General features: G+C 45.6%; 1 protein-coding gene across 2 annotated transcripts in view; it reads right to left on the bottom strand.

Moving 5' to 3' along the window:
* Nucleotides 1–25993, bottom strand: part of Rhbdd1 (rhomboid domain containing 1) — a 123342-nt gene that overhangs the window by 5284 nt on the left and 92065 nt on the right. Inside the window, exon 7 of one of the 2 annotated variants that reach the window (XM_041650757.1) lies at nt 20969–21077. The exons of the other annotated variant lie outside the window; for it this stretch is intronic. Within the exon in view, the coding sequence (XP_041506691.1) occupies nt 20989–21077 (89 nt within the window). The 3' untranslated portion in view covers nt 20969–20988. Of the gene's footprint in view, nt 1–20968; nt 21078–25993 lie in introns of those variants that run through there. 2 annotated transcript variants of the gene reach the window in all.

The following is a 25993-nucleotide window of genomic DNA, read 5'->3' as shown; positions in this document are numbered from 1 at the left end:
TTTATAGAGCTCTCTCAAGGGCTCCGATTTCACTCAGCTTCTGTTCCCAAAGTAGTTCCGCAGATGGGCTAATTAAAGATAGTCAGTGTCAGCAAGACATCTCAGGTCACCTGGCCAGTAGAGAAAGGAGCAGTACTTGAGCCAAGGTTCTCTGGCCTCTTATAACCTACCCAACTGCCCTCACTTTTGAACCAGGGAATGAGTTAGACACCGTACCTCTTCGCCACTTCTGACGGTTCCACCCACACCCAGTGCTTCTTTTCGTGGCTATGTGGGACTCACTGAGACTTGAACACAGAAAACCAGAAAAGAGCAGTGTAAGAAGGCTCAGCTAATATCAAAGGCCCGGATCTAAAATCTCACCTCCCATTTCCTTAAATTCCAACACAGAGCAGAGTGGTCCACTTTTATAAGAGAGTCACAGCGTCACAATCTCCATTAGCACAGTAGCATTAACTGAGGTTTCACATTCTGGGCATTTTTAAAAATTCTTCAAATTCAGTTTCTGGTAATAACAAGCTACCCTGCTATTTGAATGGCTTAACCCAGGACCCAAACATGATGCCACTCAATTTTTTTTTCTCTTTCTCTGACACAGAGTTTCTCTAATGTAGCTTTGGAGCCTGTTCTGGAACTCACTCTGTAGACCAGGATGGCCTTGAACTCACAGAGATCTGTCTGTCTCTACCTCCCGAGTGCTGGGATTAAAGGCATGTGCCACCACCGCCTAGCCCTACTTAGTTTTTAAGTGTAAATAAATCTCTGATCTTCTGAGAGATGTTTTAAGTCAGCCATCAGTCATCAGTCACCTCCTGCTTGCTGTGTGTGCACTCTGGGTCAGTGCGAGGCCAGGAACAAGGCTCCTGTCTACTCTGCCATCCAGCTCCTTTCTCTGCACACATCTTTAAACACACTTCTGCAACTTCCATCCACTGTTCCTACTGCTGTTCTCTCTTCTGGAACCCAAAGGGTCCAGGGTCCTGTGGGCATGTCTCCAGAGCCTTATTCTCATGTTTTTGACATTTGCTCAAGGTGGCTAGGGATACAGCACAGGGTCTGGACCAGCTTCAGGAGAGTGGAAGATATCGCCAGTTTCAAACGGGAACACGCTGGCAGAGAATCAGTAGATGGCTTCCTCGGTCTGTTTTGGACTCGTGAACACGCCCCAGATAAGATGCTTCATTAAACAGGCCGCGGGCGGTTTCTACAGGGCAGGCACTGCTGAACTAGGGGGCTGTTTGCCTTCCAGTGCTCTGGAGGGCAACGACCTTACAAGATCCCTCCTCCTTCCTTTATAGCTACAGCTCTCAATCTGTGGGTTGTAACCCCTTTGGGGTCAAATGACTTTCATAGGGGTCCAGTATCAGATATACTGCATATCAGATATTTACATTATGATTCATAACAGTAACACAATTACAATTATGAAAGCAACGAAAGAATTTTACGGTTGGGGTCACCACAGCATGAGGGACTGTATTAAGAGGTGGCGGCATGAGGAAGGCTGAAAACCGGTGGTACATATACGTATCTTTGAGTGAGTGGCTTCCCTCATGTTGGTCTTGGTCTCCTAGTTCATGAACTGGAATGGTGAGAGCCCCCCCACCCCCGCCCTGTGAGACTGTTAAGAGGACTGCAGGGGGCGGTGCATATCCATCTCTTAGCAGTATGCAGGGAACACCTGTTACATCCCTCACACCACCAGGCAGCCTATTAAATGTCTGTGTTTGAACTAACTCCTAATACACACTGAAAATAAAATCCCAACATCAGGAACTCCTTAAAGAACAAGCCGGGTTACATTTGCAGATACTTTCAGCAGTGATTTGCACACGTGTGGCGTTGTTAGCTACTAAAAGTTTGCTAAGAAATGAACAGCGAAAAGTCATTAACAAACTTCATGGGGCAGCACAACTTTGTAACACAGAGGAGCCTTTGGGCTGCTGGGGAAGCCCAAGGGTCCAGCATGGACTTTTCCTGTTTAGTTAAATAATCACACATGGAACATTTACAGGCCTGGGTGGGTGAAATGGCTCTGCTCTGAAGAGCCTGGCAATGAATATTAGTATTATGGGACTCACCCCATGTCCCTGCAAACGGAGGTCAGACCCCAATCTTACTCCATGAAACGGCGAACATGCTTCAGTGGGCCCGGGGAACATTTCCTATTTAAGATGACTTAGCTCCATGACGGCTCCAGTACTGAGATCATACAATTTATTGATTTGTGGTTCTTGATGGAAAATTTTCAGTTTTCTACCCTTCTGTATAATACAGAAATCTCTACATTTCATGGCTAAAGGAGGAGAAATGATTTTCTCCAGATAAGAACTGCTGAGGAGTGCTACGTGTTGATGGTCACTTTCCCTGCTCTTCACCACGAGTGGACACAGGGCTGTTTAACTTGCTGGCGTTCACAGATCTGCAGAGGAGCCAATAAGGACTCATGCCACTCAAAGTATACGATGGTGACATCTCAGGACGTGATCATATTTTTCCCTTAAACTAGAGAGCTGAACAAGGAATAAAAAGGAAAACTAAACAAATCACTTGCATGTTGTAGTATCTCTGTCAAGGATCAAGAGCAGCGGCGTGGGCCCCCTACGCTCTTTCAAGAATGTTACTTTATTAGATTTGCAAAGGCTCCTGAAAAGAGAGCCGCTAAATCATTTACTTAAAAAGATCAGAAACGTCTGGAAGAAACCCCAGGTCTACTAATTTCAAAAGATGATCTTTGAATGGGCGTAGGCACTTAGCAGCAACTTTACTTTCAGGATCATTAGTTATAATATGATCTCTCTCTAAATATCTTGGACTTCACCTAAAATCATGTGACTTTCATAATGTTTAAATGGCTTGAAAAAAGGGTAACAGACAGCCATGACTTGAGAGAAAAACACTGACATTTCCATCTTGCCAATCAGTCATGCCAGCCAAGCCCCAATCTCAATTGGCACCTGAGATCTCAGCACGGAAAGCTTTGAGATGGAAAGTGATGTAGCCCGCTGTCCTCTTCCCTCCAGCTGGTTGAAGCTGAGGCCATTTATTGGACAGCGGTGACTTGGGATCAAGAGGCCAGGAACCCACTGAGTAAATGAACCTGTCAGGGGCAGGAAGTCGGGTACACTGCTTCTCAGAAAGAGTCCTAAGGTCTAACTCTGCTACATGCCCACCTAGGTATTACCATTCTTCTCTTGGGAACATATTACTCGATCAGCTTTTATGAATGGAAGATGGGGAACCAGACACATAGGTAGAAATACAGAAGAGCTCCAGAACACAGACTACCCCACTCATCCCTTCCACAAGGGCATGTGGCTTTCTTGCTTGTTTCACAAAGGTTCAAATAGTCCAATTTATTCATCCTCAGGTCTTTCCAGTCATGTATTTCTTTTAAAGCCTCTGGGTTGCCTTCTCCCCTCCCCTTCCCTCCCTTCCAGCTTACCCTGTCTCCTCCCCCCCCCCACGTCTTATTCCTTGACTGATTTCTAATACACTTGTCATTTTTGCCCATGCCATCCATAAAGGAATTTATAAAGGTCAATCTGAATAGCTTCATCCTTACATTTCCATTCGTGAGTGTCTTCCACATCGTTCTGGGAGGTCTTGGTCCCATTTATCTTTCTAGGTAGAATTTTCTTATCTATTTCACAGGTAGGGTTTGGAGTGACTTACCACAGACACAGATCTCAAGCCCTTGTCTCTCTCCATGGTGCTCCAGGCATGGATATGCTAGTCCCTCATTTAACACCAGAATCTAAGTCTGAGGATGTCGCTGTCTGATGGAGACTCGGACACTGGCTCTGTTTGAAATCACTGGAAACCACCTTCCCTCTGCCCTAGCTACGATTCCCAACAAATGCCAGATTTTACTTAGGACTCTTGAATGTACCCCCTGAAGTTAATATCCCCTTTGAGGGAGATTGAGGCTCGGCAAAACCCAGCACTGAGAGTTCACTGTGGATTCTGAAAGCACGTAATACTTTATCACTTCTTAGAGAAACACAGAAGAACAAGAAGGCAGCAGCTGAATGACAGTTGAGCAATGTAAGCCATCGTTTCCCGGGGCTCCACACCCAAAGAATCACACAGAAACTATATTAATTACAACACTGCTTGGCCAACAGCTTAGGCGTGTTCCTACCTAGCTCTTATATCTTAAATTAACCCATTTCTATTAATTTGTATATCACCACGAGGCTGTGGCTTACTGGTAGGTAGGTAAGGTTCTGGCATCTTTCTCCTTTGGCAGCTACATGGCGACTGCCTGACTCTGCCTTCTTTCCTCCTCTATCTCTGCCTGGATTTCTTGTCTTACTCTATTCTGCCCTACAATGGGTCAAAGCAGCTTCTTTATTAACCAATGGTAACAAAATATATTCACAGCATACAGAGGGGAACCCCACATGTGGGCTCCCTACGACTCTATCAGGACCTCGGACTCTGCATGCGTACCTGTGAGAGCTGGCCCAGACCTGCAGCTGAGGTTTGTGTGCCCATGATTGGTTCCCAGGTAGTCTTCAGGGAATGGCAGCACCCCCTCCCTGAGAGCACAGATTTGTCCTGACTTCAGTCTGCAGCCAGGATACCCTCTTTGGAAGGGCGTGCTTGGTTCTGACTTGGACTTGTGGTAGCAGGACAGGGAACCACTATCCTGTGCTCCTTGCCACTGTCCTCCAACTCATTTGGTTTCATTCAGTGCCCTGGCCCCACACTCCCTAAACATAAAGAGTAATTTTAAGCTTTTTGTTGGAATATATATATATATATATGTGTGTGTGTGTGTGTGTGTGTGTGTGTGTGTGTGTATTGTAATGGCAAAGGTAACTGAAAATTCAATTCTGGTAATGTTAATACCTTATATTATTAAGATAATTTGTCAATACTAAGAAACAACCATCAACATATTGCCAAGACCTCAATTCCAGACTTCCTTTGGCTTTTGTCAGTCTTTCTAAGCTTTTGTTCCACAGTCCAATCCAAGAAATTACAGTCCACGTAGATGCTTGGTTTGTGGGTGTCTCTTAGTCACTCCTTGTTTCCTATGACCTTGACTGCCTGGCAAGATGCCCAATAGAAATTCCTCAGCTAGGTTTGCTTGGTGGTTGACCTCTTCATTAGACTGAAGTTCCAAGTAAGAAGAAAAAAGCCACTTGTGTACTCTTGGTCCCACATGGCCCCAACAGGGTGGATTACTGGTGCAGCTAACCCGAAAAAATTGGTTAAAGACTGGCCAAGTTGCTTTACTGCAGATTTTTTGTTAAGCTTGTATCTTTATATATCTTATTTATTTATATGTGTGTGTGTGTGCATGCGTGTGTGTGTGTGTGTGTGCATGTGCGCATATGTGTGTGTATGTGCAGATACCCATAGAGGCCAGAAGAGGGCGTTGGATGTGCTGGAGCTGCGGTTTCACAGGGTTTTGAGGTGCTCAACATGGGTTCTGGGAATTGAATTTTGGTCCTGTCCAAGAGCAGCAAACACTCTTAACTGCTGAGCAGTATCTCCAGCACCAGTGCAAAAACTTCTTTTGAGTTCCAAGAGGACAAAGCTTTGATCTTTGCCTTCAGAGTCCCCAAAATAAATTGGGGAGACTGGGTATCTCAAACAAGATGCCACCTGGTTACTCGTTCTTGGGGTCAGCAGGAGGTGGTGGAGTTGCTTATAAACCTTCAGTGGACTCTGGTCTCTAATGGGCCAGTGAGGTGGTCCTCACTGTTCTCTGTATGTGACTTACTAGGGAACTTGGTTAAGAAATGAACTTGGGGAAGGGCAGTGGTGGCGCATGCCTTTATTCCCAGCATCCGGGAGGCAGAGACAGGCACATAGATCTCTGTGTGTACGAAGCCAGCCTGGTCTACAAAGCAAGCTCCAGAACAGGCTCCAAAGCTATAGTGAAACTTTATCTCAAAAAACAAAACGGCAACAACAACAAAAAAACAAATCAGAAGAAAAAAAAAAGAAATGTATTTGGGTGTGGTGAGGTTGCCGGTGAGTCCAGACACTCAGTGTTTACTGAGTTCCTGCGGGACACTAATCACTGACACTGACCATCATCCATCTGAAAATGTCCAGCAGGTTCCACTCAGTACTTGCTTTTGCCAGCAGGTGGCAGCAGAGGCCTACAACCCGGAGTCTGCAGACTAGAAAACTAGGACACATTCCAGTCAGGCAAGCATTCTGCACTGTAAGCAGAATAAGGGCCATTTTGAACCAGATGGGCCCTCCAGAGGATGCTGCACCGAGCATTAGGGAGTTGTTTACTGTCTATGTGGACTGCAGGTTATGTGGCAGCATCTGGCAGTTTCTATGTCACACCACGCTTCTCTCTGAGGAAAGACTAACAAGGATCTGAGAGAGGGGCCACAAATACAGGGATTTCTCATCAGTTCCAAAGTCAGAAAGACGTTTTGCTCTTGTGCATAGGCCTTGTGTTGCTCACTTTCCCGTCTGCAGCTTCCTTACCACCCAAGCTCTACATGAGAGAGATGGACCCATACAGTTTGTGGTGATTTGATAAGACCAGATGCAGTAATAACAACACAACATGATGTAAGCCTAATCAGTGTGGTCATGCTAACTGGTTCATGCGTCTGCTCCAACCCGGGTCAGTTGCTATTATTCGGGTACCACTTGCATGCAGGAGTATCCTCCAGAATAACAGGCGCTAGGTTGCCTGGGACTGGACTTAACTCAAACACGTTCACAATCAAGATTCACCCTCCACACCTCTACTTGCCCTTCCTCCGGCCCGCCTACCCACTCCATGTGCTAATCCAGAGAAATCCGACTGAAGGAGAAGAGGAAAAGAGAATGGGAGTAGGAAGGGAAAGAAAAGACAGGTCACTCAGCTCTCACCGTAACAATGTCTGATACAGCAGCTTAGAGCAGAAATAGCTGTGGAAGGAGAGCAGAACGGGGTTTGACATGGGTGGGATTTTCCTTGCATAGCCTCTGTACCCCACTCCACCACACACAGTGGTTTTTGCCAGGAGTCCTCATTGGCCAACCCTGTGATCTCGGGTAGCTGTTGGTGCAAGTTCAGAAGACACCTGCTATGGACTGGAAGTGTGCCCCTTCGTCCCCTCAGTCCATACAATGAGGTCTATACCTTCACTGGGGTTGTGGAGGCAGGTGAAGCCTTTGACAGGTGTTAGATGGAGCCTCTGCAATGGGGCTGGTGCCCTCGGAAGAAGATGAAGAGCTTGCTGACCACCACAGGCACAAGGGGGAGGCTATTACTTTAGGCGAGGGACCACACAGGAGCCCAATCATGCTAGCCCTTGGAACTCAAGCAGTGGAGGCTAGGAAGAAACATAGGCTTCGGAAACACAGCTCAGCCTGTTACAAAGCTCACAAATTTGCCTGGGCTCTAGAGTTCTTAACACATTAGCGAACATCCAGGAGCAAGAAACAGACTGGGAGATGAGATGTATTATATATATTTGATTGCACTGAGTGCTGTCTTAAAAGCCTTAAATATTCACACTATCCATTTTTTCAAATACCACAAGCCTGGTCAGTGCATAATCGCATGTACAGACATACTGACATCAATGCATAATTATGGAAATAACCCCTGACCTGGGAAATTGTCCCTGACAGCCTTACGGGACCAGAGAGGCATGGTGATGGTTCAAAGCCATCATTACAGCTAAAAGCTCCCCTCCATCCCCCGGGCATCCATCTCTTGCAGGTGGAACCCTGGCCATGACAGTGAGTTAGTCAATCACAGGACTGGGCCAAGGGTACTAAGGGAGGACAGCCCAGGGTAGATCCACCACGAGAAAGAAAATAGCTTCCATCCTATGGCCACATCCTTTGCCAGGCCAAAGCAACAACAAAAAAAGAAAGCAAAGTGGTAGTGGTGCTGACAATCAGCCAAAGGAGGCGCTCTGTCGCAAGTGTGATGTTCAAGCCTTCAGAGTGGAAGACCCGGCGGATAACTTGGAAGGTGAGGACGCCCCAACCCCAAGTGGATAAACTTTGAGATAAGCAGCCTGAGAGGCCTTCTGGAGAAATACACAAACAAGCAGGAGCCTTGGGCCCTGGTCCTCGGAGCTCTGCTATTCTTAAATGGGTCAGAGTCAGCGAGGAATTGTGGATGAAGCCAAGTCTATGCTGTGATAAAGTGTCCTAGAGGAAGCATGCGGTCTGGAGTGTGATGGCATTGAACCTAACTCTGCGTCCACGGCCCACTCTCTGTGTGGCCTGCTAGGTCAGATAAACCCTTTCCCGGCCAGAATCCTGATCTTGTGCATCTGTGAGCCTCATCATGTATTCATGCATGTTCTTGCAGGTACTTGTGTCTGCATGTATGCATTCCACGTGTGTATCTGCATTTAATATATGCAGAAAAAGTTTTCCCTGAGACTAAAGCATAAAGCCTCCTGGGGTTTTTCAGGGAGATTTATATACTCTTGAAATAGCCTGCCTCTAATTGCCTCATTGTGGCCAATCTCAAATATGATTTTGAGGAGTGACGGTCTATATTATTGAGGTTTGACAACAATGAATGTGGGTTACTCTGAAATACCTGTCCACCATTGCCAAAAAAGTAAAGCTTCCTTTATGAACAGAAGTGAGAATTCAGAACCAAACTTCGTAAAGCTAGAACCCAACTCATCCTGTACAGCTGAAGTGGGGGGCAAATCGCTCTCTGAGCAGTTTTGGAAACATCTAAACATGTGGTTTGGTCCTATAAAAAGCTAGTACTGGAAGGCCTCTCTACAGTTTCAAGAGAAAAAAAAGATTTGATAAAGTGTGTGAGGTTTGATGGTGCATGCTTAACCCTAGCACCCGGGAAACGGAGACAAGGGGTTAAACTCAGCCTTGGGTAAATGACAAGCCCAAGGCTAGCCTGCTCTACATGAGATCCCATCAAAAACAAAAATAAATCATTGGCTAGAGTATGGAAAGAAGAGTCTGTGCGTGGTATCCAGGTGACCATGAACATTACAGGATTCCAGAGCAGGGCAGCTGAGTTCCAGAGAGGGGCACATATTCCAGTGAACTGAGAGGCGGGAGAGACAGCGCCCCAGCTTCCGCAGCAGCTTGCTCAGGCTGCCTGGCTTTGTTCTTCAAGTCACCGCAGCCAGCAGAACCCGAACGTCAGGTGCCAAGCCTGAAGTAAGCACCCGAAGTTGCGCTGTTGCTTCTCAGCTGTGGTGGCTACAGAGGAGTTTGAATGTGAGCTTCCCTTTATTCCCCTTTGTTTCAGACAAGCTCTTGGGCTGATTCTCAACTTTGTTATCTGTAGAAATCTAGAGAATGCACGGCTGTCTTCTGACGACCAAGGGAATTCGAGGAGTCGTGTACCCAGCCTGAAGGAGATCCGTGAGGGTGCCACTCTTTACAGTAACTCCTTTTCCAAGCTGCACTCTCTGCAGCACAGCCACGCAGGCCAAGGTCTTTCACACCCCTGACATGCCCTCACCTCTGCACCACCAGAGTATGTGATTCTAACACGTGGTTTCATAGCCCTGGTGTAGACAGAGTCAGGTTCCAGCCCAGTGCCCTTATATCCTCCCATGTTGCTTTCAAAACTAGGAGTACAAAAGCTCCCTTCCCCATAATTTCCCTCACTCTGACCACTGCTTTGGCAGAATGTTCTTAATATTAAGTGCAAAGCTAGGAAGGTGCATGGAGAAGAGAAAGTCGTTTGACACGGAGACTATCTGAGTTAATAAAAGAAAAGAAGGACGGGCATGGTGGTGTGCACCTTTAATCCCAGCGCTTGGGAAGCAGGCAGAGCTCTGTGAGATCCAGACCAGCCTGGCCTCTGTGCTGAGTTCTAGCCCAGCAAGGGCTACAAACCGAGACCTTTTCTCAAGAAAGAAAAGAAAACAAGAACAAAACTGATGGTCTGGAAGAAGCCTCGGCTTTACTGCTGCAAGGGCAACATTTCCCAAGATTTCCTTGGGATCTGAAGACAGCAGGCAAAGGCATCTGTCTTGGCTGGATGCTCACACCTGCTTTCAAGATTGAGGCCACAAAGAGAAAGGGCAGTAAGGCCCCAGCCAGGAGCTCTGCCAGTATGACTAATCTGAATGGAATGCGACTCTATGAGTCATTTGTAGCTTTAAATACTATAGAGAAAGGAATTTGTAGAACATGCCCCAACAGCCTGGCTTTGATGTGGTGCGCTCCTTTAAAAACACATTGTTCAAATTTAGGCTAAAATGCGAAGCCCTCGTGTTTACAATGCTGTTACTGGAGGAACACAGCAAAAAAGTACAACTGTTAACTTTAAAGGCAAGATGTAAAACTTCAGAGCAACAGGGTGATTGCCAGTGCAAATTACGAGCTGTTAAACCTCAAAAGGGTTCATTGGTTAGCAGTGAATGCTCTTGAGTCAGCTTGGCCCGAGAAGGGGATGCTCTTTATATAATTTGGGGTACACTGCGTTTACCAGAGCTTTTCCTTGCTTTTGCCCCAAAGCACAACCATTGTGTGTAACCCCACCCCCACCCCAGTGCTTTGTTTGATCTTGTTTGTTACACTGTAGGGCTAGGACAGTGTCTCAAGGGTCACCACTGCTGCTGGGACAGGCTACAAAAAAAGTACTGCTGCCCTGTAATAGACACTCTGGGAGCCAGGCTAGCCTCTCTAACCCAAAACACCAACATCAGCATCGTCTTATTATAAAAAACAGAAGGGAGGTTCTGCAGGATTATAAACATCTGAAGACAACTTTCTCATGAATTCCAAGCAGCTATTTTGGATACAGAGGGGGAGGGTAAAGCCGAAGACCAAAGCAACACACTTTCCATTCTTGTTTACAGAGGAGGAGGTGGGGACAGTCACGGATGCAAGAGCGTACTGAGTGCAAAAGAAAATGAACACACAGTAAGCTGCAGGCAGAGTCCAGGCACCAGTGACAGAAGTCCCAGTGACAGTTCTTGACCCTTTCGGCTCATTCTAAACACGAAGCTATAGAGCCAAGAGACTGTACAAATTCAGGAGCTGGACTTACCACAGCCTGATAGTATTCCAGGCCCCCATTTCTTGCACCAAGCACCAGATCTCCCATTAAGACCTTGTTTGAGGTGTCTTAGAAAAAAATAGGATAAATCTCCAAGAGGCCAGGTGGGGTACACTAAAATGAAGCCTCAAATTTCATACATAAAGTACTACCAAAGTGGGATAGGATCATAAGAGCAGAGTTATGGTTAATGATTGGTACCATCTTCATGTCCAGGACCCAGGTGCCTACCTGCCAGGTGCCTGCAATGTGCCTGACTCTGTCCTTTTGCCTGTAGTGCTAATAGACACTGTTCCCTCTCCTCCCTTCCAAATGAGACAGTAACCCAATGCATGAATTCAATTGGTTGTTTTCTCTCCTCTTACACAAAGCACATCAGTCAGTGTTCAACACAGCTCAGATGGACAGAGAGGAAAAGGCAGAGGAGAGCATGAAGTGGTCAAGGATTATAAATCTTGATAATTTATCACAAACTGTCATAGCACTGGACACAGGACCAGGTGGGACGAAAAGCCTTTGTTTACAAAAGATGCCCAAACCCTGCAGTCTGTTCTCTCTGTGCCTTCGCTGTCATTGAATAGGAACAGTTTGAGAGAGAACAATGAGAAAAACACAGAAATACAATAGTTTTACAGAGATGGTCTGTATAGAAGACAGTCCAAAACCTGTGATCCTCCTGCCTCAGCCTCCTGAGAGCTGGGATTGCAGGTGTGGACCAGGGTGCTCCCAACGACATCTTGAATTGACAGTTTGTGGAATGTCCTTTTAGCTCTCCTATGACTGTAAATAAATAAATAAATAAATAAAAAGTAAAATAAAAGTTCAGAAGGCTAGACATACATCAATGCTAAACTCCATGTTCCAGCTGTTCTCTGTTTGGTAATTCTTCTTCTCCTTTCCTCAACTGCTTGGTCATCCAGTCACGGTTATGAAGCACTGGCCTAGGTTTTGTCTTAGGGTGAGGGGAACTGGAAGGAATGAAGAAGCAAGAGGTGACTTTAGCCACTGCAGGGTCAGGGTTGAGGGACTAAAGCGCTCAAGCCATATAATAATTAGTTGACCCCAAAATAAACTACGAAAAAAGTAAAAAGTGTTTAATTTAATGCCTATGAAAAATACCATTTCAACAATTTACAATTCAGTTATACATATGTTTACATATATGTTTGTGTTCTATATTTTTATGCTTTAACTGTGTATTTAAGGACTAAGGATGGGATTGCACAGGTTTTAATATAGTGGAAATGACAGGGAGTGGGCTTCTTAAAGTCCACAAAGACCCTCAAAGGTTCCATATGTTGGGGAGGACATCTATAACTCTCACAGAGACTTCAACCTGCTGGAGGCAGGTACCTGCCAACAGCCATCGCTGCCTTACAAAATACCACGAAAGAATATCTCAACTTCCTTGTAAAAAACAACCCAAAACAACACCACAACTATATAGCGCTCAGGAAAGGTTTAAGGACAAACAGTTTTCCATCTACTTGATGGAAAAATACTCCAGAGGCCAACAGAGCCCAAGGGGAAGCGTCAACTGCTTAAACCTGTCCCTGCAGGTGGCAAATGCCACTGACAGAGGCAGTCAGGGTTGACCCAGAGCTCAGTCATATCCCAAACATGGCTGCCCTACTGCCCTGTGCAGTCAGCAGCGTCCTTGGCGTTCAAGCCTCACCTGAACGCACAGGCACAGCCTGGCCCACCGCACAGGAATCCAAAGACTTTCCTTTTCAAACTTCTTTTAGTTAAGAAGAAGAAGAAACCACTTTTCAATTAGCTTCGGCCAAGTAGATCACACTTTCTATTTGCTCCAAGAGTAAGACGCCGGGGATTGCTCTTAATTCAATTCTATTTCTCTCTTTTGTAGTCTCTTTTATCAGACTCCTTAATCCTCCCGGCGGGCAAGAGCACTAGGTAAAAGAGGAGAATGAACTCAATTTTGAAAAGAAAGGCTCACATGACAAAGCATAAAAACAGGCCTTCGGAGGCAATTTGATTTCATTCTTCACCCTTTTCTTGCTGTCCCTGAGTCCTCTTCATGATGCCCATGTCGGGAGCAGGGTAGGAGAGGGCTAGGAAGGTGATGTGGCTGGGGTAACAGTAGCTTGAGGTATAGCACCTGCAGTTGAAGAGGGTTCACAGTCCTGCAAACAGACACCGGCTGCTTCAAAGCACCCTGTCAGCGCACTGGACTTGCTGGGCCCAAGCTTTCCCTTGTGCCTCCACCGTGAGATGTGTTGAGATGATGCACAGCGTGCCAAACAAGAAAACAGGCCACGAGAAAATGAGCTTTGTGCAGGATGAAAATCTACTAAAAATACATTTAAGAGACTTCAAACATGAAATCACATTTACAAAATAACTGCTTAATGACTTAGCCAAAACTGATTCAGGAACACATGGATTAAATTCCCTTCAAAATACATATGGCTTTGCAAACTAGGGGAGAGACTAGCTTAGCAGAGTCAGCTCGGCTGGTAGGGCACAGCCCTGGGAGAAAGAAGCCAGCCTGTTCTCACTCTGCCGGGCCTTTACTGGTACTTGCTTTGGTGACTGTCAACTGGCCACAGCAGTTACTACCTAAATTTGGAGCAAGCTCCTTGTCAATGGTTTAACTCTCTTCCTGGTAAGGCAAAGCATCCAGTACTTTATAATAAGTGATTCTTCCTCACCAATACTTCAAGTACCAACAATACAGCCTGCTTGCTTCTGTATTAAAAAGGAAATTTGCGCCGGGCGTTGGTGGCGCACGCCTTTAATCCCAGCACTCAGGAGGCAGAGGCAGGCGGATCTCTGTGAGTTCGAGGCCAGCCTGGTCTACAAGAGCTAGTTCCAGGACAGGAACCAAAAGCTATAGAGAAACCCTGTCTCCAAAAAAAAAAAAAAAAAAGGAAATTTGCCTTGTCTTAGGCCCAAAGCAAATGACTTTGCAGTAACTGGCTATAGATTGATACATAGGTTTCTCATTCATGTTTAGTCATTAGGAACCAATATGAATCAAGAGAATGCTGGCTCATGCTTTGTTCCTTGATTGAAGATGCACACTTTAGATAAAGCTTGTCACAAGACACTCTGTTTTCCTACCAGCCTTTCCTCCAACACAGTGACCCCAGCTCACATCAACACAACATCACCACCATCATGGCCATAAAACATCATCTCATTGTTCTTGGTGAAAAGTTCTGACAACTACTGAACCTGTTTCTCTAGATGAGAAAATGGAGAGCTGAAGGTCAGAGAAAGGCTACGGAGCACAGCCAGCCAGTCCAGACACCTGCCTTCCTTTCCACCGCGGCATTTTTCATTGTTTGCTTTGGCTAGTTTTTAGGTATCAAGCTGTCTGGAATGTCTCCTCTCCACTTCTCCACTGATGACTCTTCCGTTCTTCAAAAAACAGAACAAACACAAACCAGGGTGCTGCTGTACAGGTATCTGATGCGGTGTTTAAAGTCCACAGCCAGGTGAACTCACCTTGGGCCATCTGGATGGGCCTGAGTGAATCGGTGTAAAGGCCCGAGAGCAGCAGCAGAAGAAACTGTATCACGGACTGAATCTTCAGCCATTCCTAAGAACTGGGGTGGTCCACCCTATGGAATTTGGGCTTGCCTGCTCAGCTCCTACAACTGTATGAGTCAGTTCCTTGTAGTAACTCTTGATACCAACTCGCAGTGGCTCTGTCTGCTGGTTGAATTTTGCCTGACACACTAGATATTGTTCCCTCTGGGTTCCTCTTGTTTATTTCGTTCTTATGCCACCTCTAGCTTCTTGCTGGTGCTGGCACTGTGACTTTTTTGCGGACAGGCTTACACCTCAGAGGTCCTTGAAAACTCACAGTGCTTAGACTTGCATATGAAGAAGTATGTGCTAGAAGAATTAAATCACATTATATATAAGACGATGTGGAGCCCTCCTGAAGAACCAGTAAAACAGACACAGGATGCTCACAGGAAGTAAGTCCAGCCAACATGAGTCACAGGCCCAGAAGTCATGTCACCAAGAAGCTATCCATGTCAGCTACGGATAGGTTATTGTTTCTTTTCATGGCACAGGGCAGTCCTCTGGAGGGAGAACATTTAGTAGCGCTAGGCCCCAAGTCTGGACCATCTCTCTCTCTCTCTCTGACTGTAACTACCGAACATCCTCTATCTACACACTGCCAAATGCCCCATTGGCACAGACTGCACCAATATCTAACTTCAAAAAGAAAATTGCCTTTGTTTTACCATTATAATACATATATCAAGTTGCAGAATAATGACTGCTGATAACATCACAAACAAATTTCAAATTATGGATCAGAAAAGTGGAAATTGAATATAATAAATTATAATGGATGCTGAAGCCAAGACAGGTAGAAAGTTTTAGGTGGGGTAAGAACTTTCAACTCCAGACATCTAATCTAGGCTGATTTATACACGGCTTTTGACTAACTCAACAGGTATTTAAGAAACCCTTTGCTGCTAGATCATTAGATAACACTGAAAAGGAGTTTCATAGAAAGTACACTTGAGACAGGCTGACTCACATTTATCATGTGGCATTTATAGAATATGTTCTTGGGGTTCTGGGGCCCCCTTTACAGGGACTGGGTCCACCTCCACATCTGGTTCCCAGAGCAACTCCCAGATGAGTGGATAAGCGTTTTATTAGACTCTAGTCAGACCTACCACATCAGGAGCTCAGGGTGGGGCCTAGCAATGCTACCTAAGAGATAGTGTGGATTTCAGACTAGCCCACAGAGCTTTTGAAACCTTGGCAGAGCTTCTGGCTGAGCAGGTCTCAGTCAGGGTGAACATATCCAAAGCTTTACATAGATAGCAAATCCTCAGAGAATCCATGACATGTTGCTGGGGCACTAGGAGTTCTTTGGATTTCTGGCCTCTTGCCCGCCCCCAGTCCTACCTCTCTCTTCCTGTGATCCGTCCTTGTCTGACTCGACCTTTCCTCTCTTTTATCAGTACACTTGTCGCTGCATTTAGGGTCTATACCACTAACCCAGGGCGATATTATTTTGACAGCCTTCACTGTATCTGTAGAGATATGTGTTACACATAAAGTCACACTCAGAGCTGGGTGGAGTGGCTTCTGAAGAGACTGTTCAGCCCACTGTGTCACCCTACAGATCATTTCAACGCAGCAGCCCCCTGGTGCTCTAAGGGCACCCGTCTCCTTTAGGGACCAAACTGCAAGGCTTGTATGATTGGGTGGGCTTCCTATCACTCCATTTTTAACTCTGAGTATCCAGTCAGAGTAATGATGGCTCTGCCGGAGGTGACAAGAAGAGGAAGCACTGGGACCTTTGGGGACACATCAGGAGCACTTGGTCACTCCCTGCAGCCAGGAGGCAACATTAGATGGACCAGATGGAGGGGAGAGAAATCCAATTTGTACAGCAGCTTCTGAGAAGTCCTTGGATAGGTTACATACAATTTCAGAAGCTCCTAAAGATATCTGTACTGAGGAGATAAATGTGGAAGTTACTGACCAATAGGAAAGGAGATATTTAGAGGTGGACATGACCCAGAGCGTGCAGAAGAGAACATGCAGGGGGAAAGCAGGCACACCTGGCATTAGGAAGGCAGGGAGGGGTAGGAAGGATTGAGAAAGGGGCAGGTTAGCCACTAAGGTAAGGAGGCGGCCCTAGGCCTCAGCAACAGAAATGGTAGGAATTTAGTGGGATGTGTCTCTTGAGAGGAAGCCGCTTCCTGATAGCCTGGAGGATTCAGAGTTGGTGACAGCGGCAGGGCAGGTCTTCTGGGAAGTGCACATCTTATTAGAAAAGGGCAGGAGCAGGAAAGCAGTGTTTTTTCCTCTGGTGGGTCTGCCCCTCCCCTACACCCTATAAGGTGGTCTCTCTTGAGATGGAGGCACCAAGGGAGAAACAAAAGAATTTCCTGAGATGGGGCAGGTGAGAGGAATGGGGTCTCCCAGCCTTCTCCAGAATGAATGAGTACTGAACAGGCTGTTTTAGTCCTTGGGAGGGAGGTGAAGGCACTTCAGACAGGATTCCATGTTCTCGGAGCAGGGGTGGGGGGTGGGGGTGTTCATAAAGGGCTCAGGACCTCTAGTGTATCATCAGCACACACTAGATGCCTCCCCCTTCCTTTCCTTTCCTTTCCTTTCCTTCCTTCCTTCCTTCTTTCTTTCCTTTCTTCCTTCCTTCCTTCCTTCCCTCCCTCTCTCCCTCCCTCCCTCCCTCCCTCCCTTTTTCCTTCCCTTCTTCTTCCTGCCCATCCTCTGTCTTATTGATTTGTTCTCTCTAGAAAGATTAGCATCTCTGATCTTTACCAGTTCCTGCACATAGAAAGATTAAATTCCAAGCATATATTAATTCTGATAAAATTCTCTTACTAGAACCAATGGTGGAGGAATTTAGTAAGGTGGCCCTTTGTCCACACAGAGAATTGATTAAAGCCTAGACAGCTATTAGATTTGGAGTGGAGTGACAGAGAAACAAATTTATGAATGGATCATCTCGCAGTTCTACTGTCAGGGCTAATTACTTGTGTCAACCCATGAATATGCTCGCTGAAGTCGCTTCCAATGGTAAAACGTGAGACTTGTAAATATCAAGGCATCTGGAAAATGCACACGTTCCCTTATTCATGGCTAAAAGTGATGTGGAAGTACGGGCTACACAATGAGCCTTGGGAATCAATTGCAGACAGGTTCGCAGTGACCGAGGCTGCTCTTGGTTCTCCCTTGCTCAGATTATAGGTTATTTCAGCTCTGGGATGAAGCAGTTGGTGTGGCCACTTCAGAAGGACAACTGCCGAGATGAGGAAGGACTTCCTTACGTTACTGGAAAACTGGAAGGGAGCCTAACTTGCCCCGGGAGCCTCTCTTTTATTAATCTGAACTAGACTGGAAGGTAGAATGCACCAACTGCTGAGGTAATGGGAGAAACAGTTGAATTTCCCCTCTGTGTGACCTCCGCTATGTGACAGGCTACTTTGCTTCTCTGCAACTCGGTTCCTTCCTCTGAAAACACAGGGACAGCAAGAACTTGAAAAGAGTGTGGTGAGCCTCCCCTGTGTTCACTGTGTACGATCAGGGAAAAGGAGACAGGAAAACGAGGGCGGAAATATTCCAAGTGTCCTGCATCCCCCACCTCAGGCATGCATCTCAGATGTACCAGGGGGACACCATTCCCTGTCCACCAGTTCCCATCAATCCTGCAGTGTCCACTGGGGAGGGAGAGACAGCTGGGACTCCAGGTATGGCTAACTGCAAAGCTAGACTGCAGAAGGATTCACCAGGGACTTTAGTGACATGGTTGCTAAGCCCTTCGAGGGTCCTCCTTCCATCTTCCATACATTTTAGAACACGGCAGTCAAACTCTTAATAGGCAGAGCTGATCTGGCTGCTAAAATCTCATCTAAAGGCTACTATAAAATAGCTAACATAAAACCTATTTTAAATTAAGGTCAGTAATTCACATATTTCAGTTAAATTCTCATAAGTAACTACTTGGCAGCAACCTATAAAAATCAACATATTCCCACTCTACAGTCTGCTTTGCAAGATTTCAGAGACTCCTGTTTCTCTCTATCAGTAGGAAGAGCTACAGAGAGCTCACTGATTGCCCATAGACAGTACGGCTGAAGTCCCCTCCCCATCACCCCACCAATTCAAAGCCCTTATATTCTAGAAAATAATAAGATGTCACTATTAAAGCCATAAACTAAAAATTCACTCTTGTAAACTTAGCTTACAGAATTGATCAACTAATAAGAAGTTGATAATTCTTAACTCTTTCTAAAAAGAAAATCCCTGAAGAATAACTTAAGAATCAATCTGTTTTTCCCAGGTTCATCCATTTGCCTGCAAATTTCAAGATGTCATTATTTTTCACTGCTGTGTAGTACTCCACTGTGAAAATGCACCACGTTTTCTTTACCTATTTTCTTCAGTTGAGGGCATCTAGGTTGTTTCCACATTCTGGCTGTTACAAATAAAGCTGATGTGAACACAGTTGAGCACATGTGGAATGAGGTAGCCCAGACCCAGAAAGACAAATACAGTATGGACTCACTCATAAGTGGCTTTTGGACATAAAGCAAAGAAAATCCAGCCTACAGGCCACTACCCCAGAGAAATTAGACAACAAAGAGGACCCAAAGAGAGACATACATAGATCTACATGGGAAGGTGAAAAAGACAAGATTTCCTGAGTAAATCGGGAGCTTGGGGTCACGGAAGAGGGTAGATGGGGAGGAGGAAAAAGGGGGAATGGAGAAAAATGTATAGCTCAATAAAAACAACTAAAAAAACAACAACAACAACAACAAAAAGAATCAATCTGGCCAAACTTTTAGAGCATGGAAATAATTGAACACAATCTGGCATGGTGGCACACACCTGATTTCCTAGCACCTCGGTGCTCAAGGCTAGCCTGCACTATATAGTGAGGTACTTTATTAAAACAATAACAAGCAAGGGCCAGGGTGCATCTCATTGTCTAGCATGCTCAGGGCCCCATGTGTAATCCTCTCTAGCACCAGAAAAATAAAAACAGCATCACACATACAAAGAAAATGTAGCTGAACTACTTGATCCTTTCCATGAATGACAATCCCATACAAGGTAACAGAATCCACTGGCATCTCCAGTGACATGTAAGTCTACTACCTACAGAGTGAGTAGTAACTCACAGGTTCTTTCACCTGTCGAGTGGGTTGGAACTGAATTAATACCAAAGCGACAGACGCAACAAACTTACAGACACAAGAAAAGATGTACAGTTTCATTATTATTTAGTATAGTTGCATGAAAATCACTGTAAGGTGTCACTGCACACTACCAGACTGGTTGAAGAGTAAATAACAAAACAAATGAACAACAACAACAACAACAACACTCAAACAAATCATAAGAAGAACAATTGGCCAGTCCACTGACATGGAAGATACTGTGTCACCGTCCTCGAGGGCATGCAGATCACACCACGGGGTCACAGCACTTCACAACCACTAGGATGAATATGACAATCTAAAAACGTGGAGAAATAAATAAATAAATAATAGCGACAAAGTGGAGAACTAGTACCCTCATACAATGAGGGTCTCCATGTTTGGCTTCTTTCACTTAGCATGCTTTCGGGTTCATCTGGGTTAGAGCATTTTAGTAGTGTCTCACTATCTTCACGGCCAAATGTTATTCCACGGAACAGATGAAATACATGCCCTTTGTCTGATCATACCCGATTAAAGTTATTTCTACTTGATTATTACAAAGAATTTCCACACATAGATTTTTACATAAGCTACATTTTTCCTTCTTATGGAAACTCCTGTTTGGTATGTCAAAGTTCAACTATTCTTTTTTCACTCACGTAAGTACCAGGCTGTTGTCAAAAGCCATGCTACCGTTTTATAGTTTCAACATCATGGCATGAGGTTGCTGATTTCTCTACATTATTGCTAAGATTTAGGATTTTTAAAAGTTATTGTAGTAAGGTTGTAAAGTGTGTGTACTTGTTGGTAGACTATTGGGTGTCTTTGGAGAAGCATCTGTTCAGATCACATGTCCACCTTTAATCATGTTCTCAGTCACTTCTGGGTCTGCAGAGCTCTTTAGATAAGCAAGCAAGTTCCCTCATCAGACGTCACTTACAAACCATCTTTGCGCCTTCTGATGCTGGCCATTATGACGCCGAGCTTCTTAATTTCAATGAAGTCCAACTTAGCTACTTGTGCTTGGTTGCTGCATTTTGGTTCCACTTGCAGGCAGATGTGGGAATTTACATGTGTTTCCATGTGTACCAGTCATCCGGTCGGGCTGCTTCCACATCTCACCTACGTTACTCGTCACCAACAGTGTGACCATACTCAGATCCGGTTCCGTCTAGACTGGCTCTTTGGCAGCAACTCGTTCTGCTCCTTTCCCAACAGCATCAGAAAGAAGGCACAAGAGAACTGATTCTTATCCAGACCTTCTTAGAGATGGGGAATTTCAGAGCCTTCTGAAATACCTTATTGAGGCCATCAGTGGTGATGTTTGTATCATTTCTCGATGGAAGTAGATGCACAGAAGCAGATGCGATGAATTGGTAAACCCCAGGGCAAAAGGTTCAGCATGCACCGAGTTAGCTCTAGGGTAATGCACAAAGAGAGACTTCAGAAACCAAGCATGAAGCTAAGTCTGTGATCTCGGAGAACAACCCTGCACATGGCTGCCTTGCCCAGACTCCCCTCCCTGTGGGGGCTTCTGCCATTTGTCCTTATAACATCCTGAGTCAAGTTTTCCTGCCAGCTGTTTTGGGTCAAAATAAATAATTTTGATGGTTATAAACTATAATTAAATGGTTATAAGCCCCGAATAATCCTTGTACTTTGATTCTTCACAGAAATGTAAGGCTACAGAAAATGTGGTCGAAGGAAACTAATATTGAATTTGTGGCCTAAACTCTGATTCCTGAAGCAGAGCCCTTTGGAACTGGAAAGCGACTCTCCCAAAGCCCAGGCTTGTGCCTTTTACAGAGCAAAGGAAAAACACAACTTTCGCTGCTGAGATCACTAAAGGACTCCAGAGACGGATATCTAGAAGCCCAAGAATGCTGACTGGCTAAAGAGAGGGGCCATACTGGTTCCAGGAGAAACCCCCAGAGTGGCTGTGAGCCCTTCAGGACAGAGGCTCTGCATGAGGAAGGCACTGGGCACAGGTTAGTGATAAGTCCTGGCTCAGAGTGGGACTCCTGGGGAAGAATGCCTGAGTACAATGGACTGAAACAGAATTCGAATTCTGCCGCTAACCACATGCCCAGGCAAGCTATTTCCTTCCTCTGTGCCCCAGATCTTGAAAAGGGGAGTTCATGGGGCTATTATGGGTACTGCATCCCCCTTTATTACCACAAAGAGATCTCGGGAAAGCACAGACACTGGCGTGGTGAACACTTCATAGATGGCGCCTATTTGACAGGAGCTGAACTGCTTCCCCCCAAGCTCATCTGAAACTTTTAGTTTTCAGATGACCACATTTTCTGTGGCCTTACATTTCTGTGAAGAATCAGAGTACAAGGATTATTCGAGGCTTAAAATATTCTAATTATACATTATAACCACCAAAATTATTTATTTTGACCCAAAACAGCTGGCAGGAAAACATGACTAGGGATGTTCTAAGGACAAATGGCAGAAGCCCCCACAGGGAGGGGAGTATGCTTTCCCTTGAAGAGAAAGCTCTTAAAATGGTAAGTAAGGTTATGTGAGATAATATGAGTTTGGCCCTAACTTACTCTGAATGGGGTTCTCACAAGGAAAGAGGCAGGAGACACGTACAGAGGGTGTGAGGCCAAGGGTGAGGTGGACGCTCACATGACACAGAGAAGCCAGGTGTGCCAACATTTTGACCTTGGCCTTCCAGCCTCCAGAATGGTGAGAAGTCACTATCTGCTGGCTAAACTGCTCCAGCCTATGGATGTGCCACCGCAGACATTCCAATACAGCAGGACCCAGCTGGAAGGACACGGCATCATTGTTCCCATTCCAAAGGCCAGAGATCCCAGGCCCTAAAAGACTTGTCACGCCACTGAAGGATATCAAGACGACACAGAGGAGCTGGAACACCCAGGGATACCGTGTTGGTGTCTGGCCTCGTCTAAAGCTTACCAACTTTTACTGCAAAGCATCACAAACCGAACGGTAGCTTTCTGATGACCTCTGACACACTGACTCACCTGATTCTAGATGGAGCAACCAGCACACAGGTCCTCAAGACTGAGGCTGGGAAGCACACACAGCTGGGATTCTCTCTTCCACCTCTAAGCACCACCAGCCACAATTCGTTGATGCCATCCTCGGTGTAAGGCAGAACTGGCCCAGGGTATCAGACCCTGCAGAGCTGGTGAGGGCCTGCGGTCCTAGGCCCTGTACTACCCAATCTACTCACCACTAGGAAACATCTCCCTGCTCTCCATCTTGTCAGATGCACACACATCTGTCTCTTCCTCACCTTGAGGCTATGGATACCAATCTCCCAGGGATAAACATGACCATGGTGGTTGTCAGCTCTACCCTGCCACATCCTGGCAGGATGTGTAAATGTCACGCGAAATTCTTTCCCAGCTGTCTGCTTTTTCTCATATTTTAGGTCTCAACATCAATTGCTAAATACCAACTCGGGCAGAAATTTGGCGATCTTTCCCTGTGGCTCCACTTTCTTCCCTTGAGTCTATTATTTTCTCTAACCACACCCTATTCATATCCTTTCTACAGCAATGCCCCCAGTTATGATTACTTTGATTTATTTGTGTGTCTTTCCTCTTATCCATTTATCTTCCCGTTGACTGCTTTCTCTACCGGACGCCATGCATTCCCTCAGGACACGGATGGTCTATATCTTATTTACCATCATTGTGTTCTCAGCACCACATTTCACACACTCTAGGTGTTTCAGCAGCCACTGTCGTATGAATGCAAGCTGCGAGTACCCGGTGAAAGGAGGAAGTCTGTCTCTGCTTATTCTTAACCTACAGCAGGGGTTGTCAACCTTCCTGAAGCTGCGACCCTTTAATACAGTTCCTCATGTTGCCCCAAACATAACATTATTTTCGTTACTACCTCATAACTGTAATTTTCTACTGTTATGAATTATAATGTAAATATCTGTGTTTTCTGATAATCTTGGGTGACCCCTCTGAAGGGGTCATTCGACTCCCAAAGGGTCGCAACCCACAGGTTAAGAACTGCTCCTGTAGAGGCTGTGGCGGGAAGGAGATGGCACAATGTCACCTGCTCTGCCCCTATCATGCAAAGGCAACTGAAATTACAAGAGCAGCCTTAACATAAAACATAAGACGGCAGGCATGCCCCTTTTCAATGTCCTTTATGGTTACTGGCTGTCTTTATTTTGGTTTGGGTTCTATCAGTGACTGCTTACTGGAACCCATTAGAACTTATTTAAAGAGACAGCCCTCGACCTCTTAGCTGTGGTTCCTCACTAGGTACTTCTCGAGGCACGTGAAGATCCCATGCCACAAAGAACTCAGCTTATATTAGGGCTGACTATCACACTGGAAACGTGAACCCAGGTGATGGTATAATTTAGAATGCTGTGTGTGTCCCAGGACTCTCTGTTCTGCAATGGACCCCACCCCCACCCCGTGTGAGGTGGTAAGAAGGTAGAAACCTAAGCTGACTGTGGCGTTTGGAGATGGATCTCTCAGAGGATGATCAGAGTTAGAGCAATGGTTCTCAACCTTCCTAACGCTGTGCAAGGGTCGCTCCACCCCCAAGAGGTCATGACTCACTGAATTATAGTGTTACTCAGCATGCTGGAATCCCAGTGACTTCATGAAGGAGAGACAGGAGATGCTATTCCAGCATGTGCTCTATGCCCCACATCACCTGGAGGCCATCAGCAGGAGGCCAACACTAGACGGAGGCCTTACCTGTATGTCTCTACAACTACAGCCCAAATAGACTTTTCTTCTTTATAAATTACCCAGCCTGTAGAACTGTAATACTGCAACAGAAACTAGGCTAACCCGGTAGAAACGATTCCGTACAGAGAGCAGAGCGACACAGACTCTAGGATCAGATTGGGGACTGACAGGCTGCGTGACTCTCAGCCAATGACAACCTCTCTTTCTCAAGTGCTGTGTGCCAAGGTAGTCTGGACCAGCCATCTCCACGGCTTTCACGGAGTGATAGTCCAATAAGAGCTGTGTTAATAAGGACTTCTTAATTTTACAGGCCAAGCGGCTGCCAAAGCGCTCAGACTAGTCCTTTTTCTGTGCCGAAGTGTCAGCTGAGCCCTTCTTAAATGGCACAGCCCCGCCATCGCATTATAGCCAGCTCTAATTAGGAATGAAAAAATTTCATTCCTCTCTAATAAGAAACATGTTAAAAGGCAAACATTTTTTAAAAGGCACTATAAGCAAAAATCATTAAAATTCACTGCATTATGCTGGCATTCTTCAAAAGTCTAAAGCCTAGAGCACAGCATACGTAAAAATTATGCTATTTTGTATTTTCTTAATTGCATAAATTTCCATTAAAATCTGGAATGTGATGAAAGTTGGTCTTAATGGCTTCTTTTACCCTTATGGAGACACATAAGGAAACTATCTTTATGTGCGAATAGGGGCTAGAGAAACCCACCTTAGTCATTTCTTTACACTATATGGGTTCTCCACATAGTATTAAATGTAGACATGCAAGGTTTAGAACAGCCAGGCTGTTCTAAAGTAGGTGGTGGCACTATGTGCATCTTCAACTTTAATAAACAAAACAACACAGCTGGACGGGACGGTGCCCACCATCAATTGCAGTCCTCTGGAGGACAGGCAGGCAGAGCTCCCTGAGCCTGAGACCAGCCTGGTTTACACGAGTACTTCCAAACCAATCAGGGCTGCATAATGAGACCCTGACTCAAACAAGCAAAGAAACAAACAGACCCAATTTCCAACTCTGTTCTTACAGATGCAGAGCAAAAGGAGAACAACCCAAGCTGATCTTCAGAACTCGGTTCCCACCAGCAAAGCCATGCCCAGCTTATCTGGGATGTGTAGGATGAAGGAAGCCCAGTTCCTCTATTACACCATTGCCTGCGCACACTCACTTACCCCACCTACCCACTATGGATTGTGACTATTGCCCATACACACTCGCCCCATGCACCCACTATGGATTGTGACCACTGCCTGTGCACACCTACTTGCCCCACCCACCTGCTATGGATTCTGACCATTGCCTTACACACTCACTTGCCCCACCCACCTGCTATGGATTGTGACCACTGCCTGTGCACCCTGACTTGTCCCACATCCCTGCTATGGATTCCAATGTAAGGGCCAGAGCATTTTAAGTCAGCTGTGCAAATGACTCTTCCAGGCAACCAGCACTACTAATAGCTCTGAGGAAGCAGAATGTTTTACTGACTTGATTAGCAAACTCACTCCTTGCCTTGCAGTCCTTGGGCATACCCACAGTCACCACTCATACAACCTAAACTCGCCAGAAAAGACTGTCTCTATTGATGGGAAGTCAGTAAGGTCATTGCATTTAT

This window comes from Microtus oregoni, unplaced genomic scaffold (genome assembly GCF_018167655.1).
Source record: "Microtus oregoni isolate MIOR12 unplaced genomic scaffold, Mior012 000004F_ref0000308, whole genome shotgun sequence".
Lineage (NCBI taxonomy): Eukaryota > Metazoa > Chordata > Mammalia > Rodentia > Cricetidae > Microtus > Microtus oregoni.
Note: the sequence above shows the minus strand (reverse complement) of the source record. Positions and strands in the feature narration are given on the sequence as shown.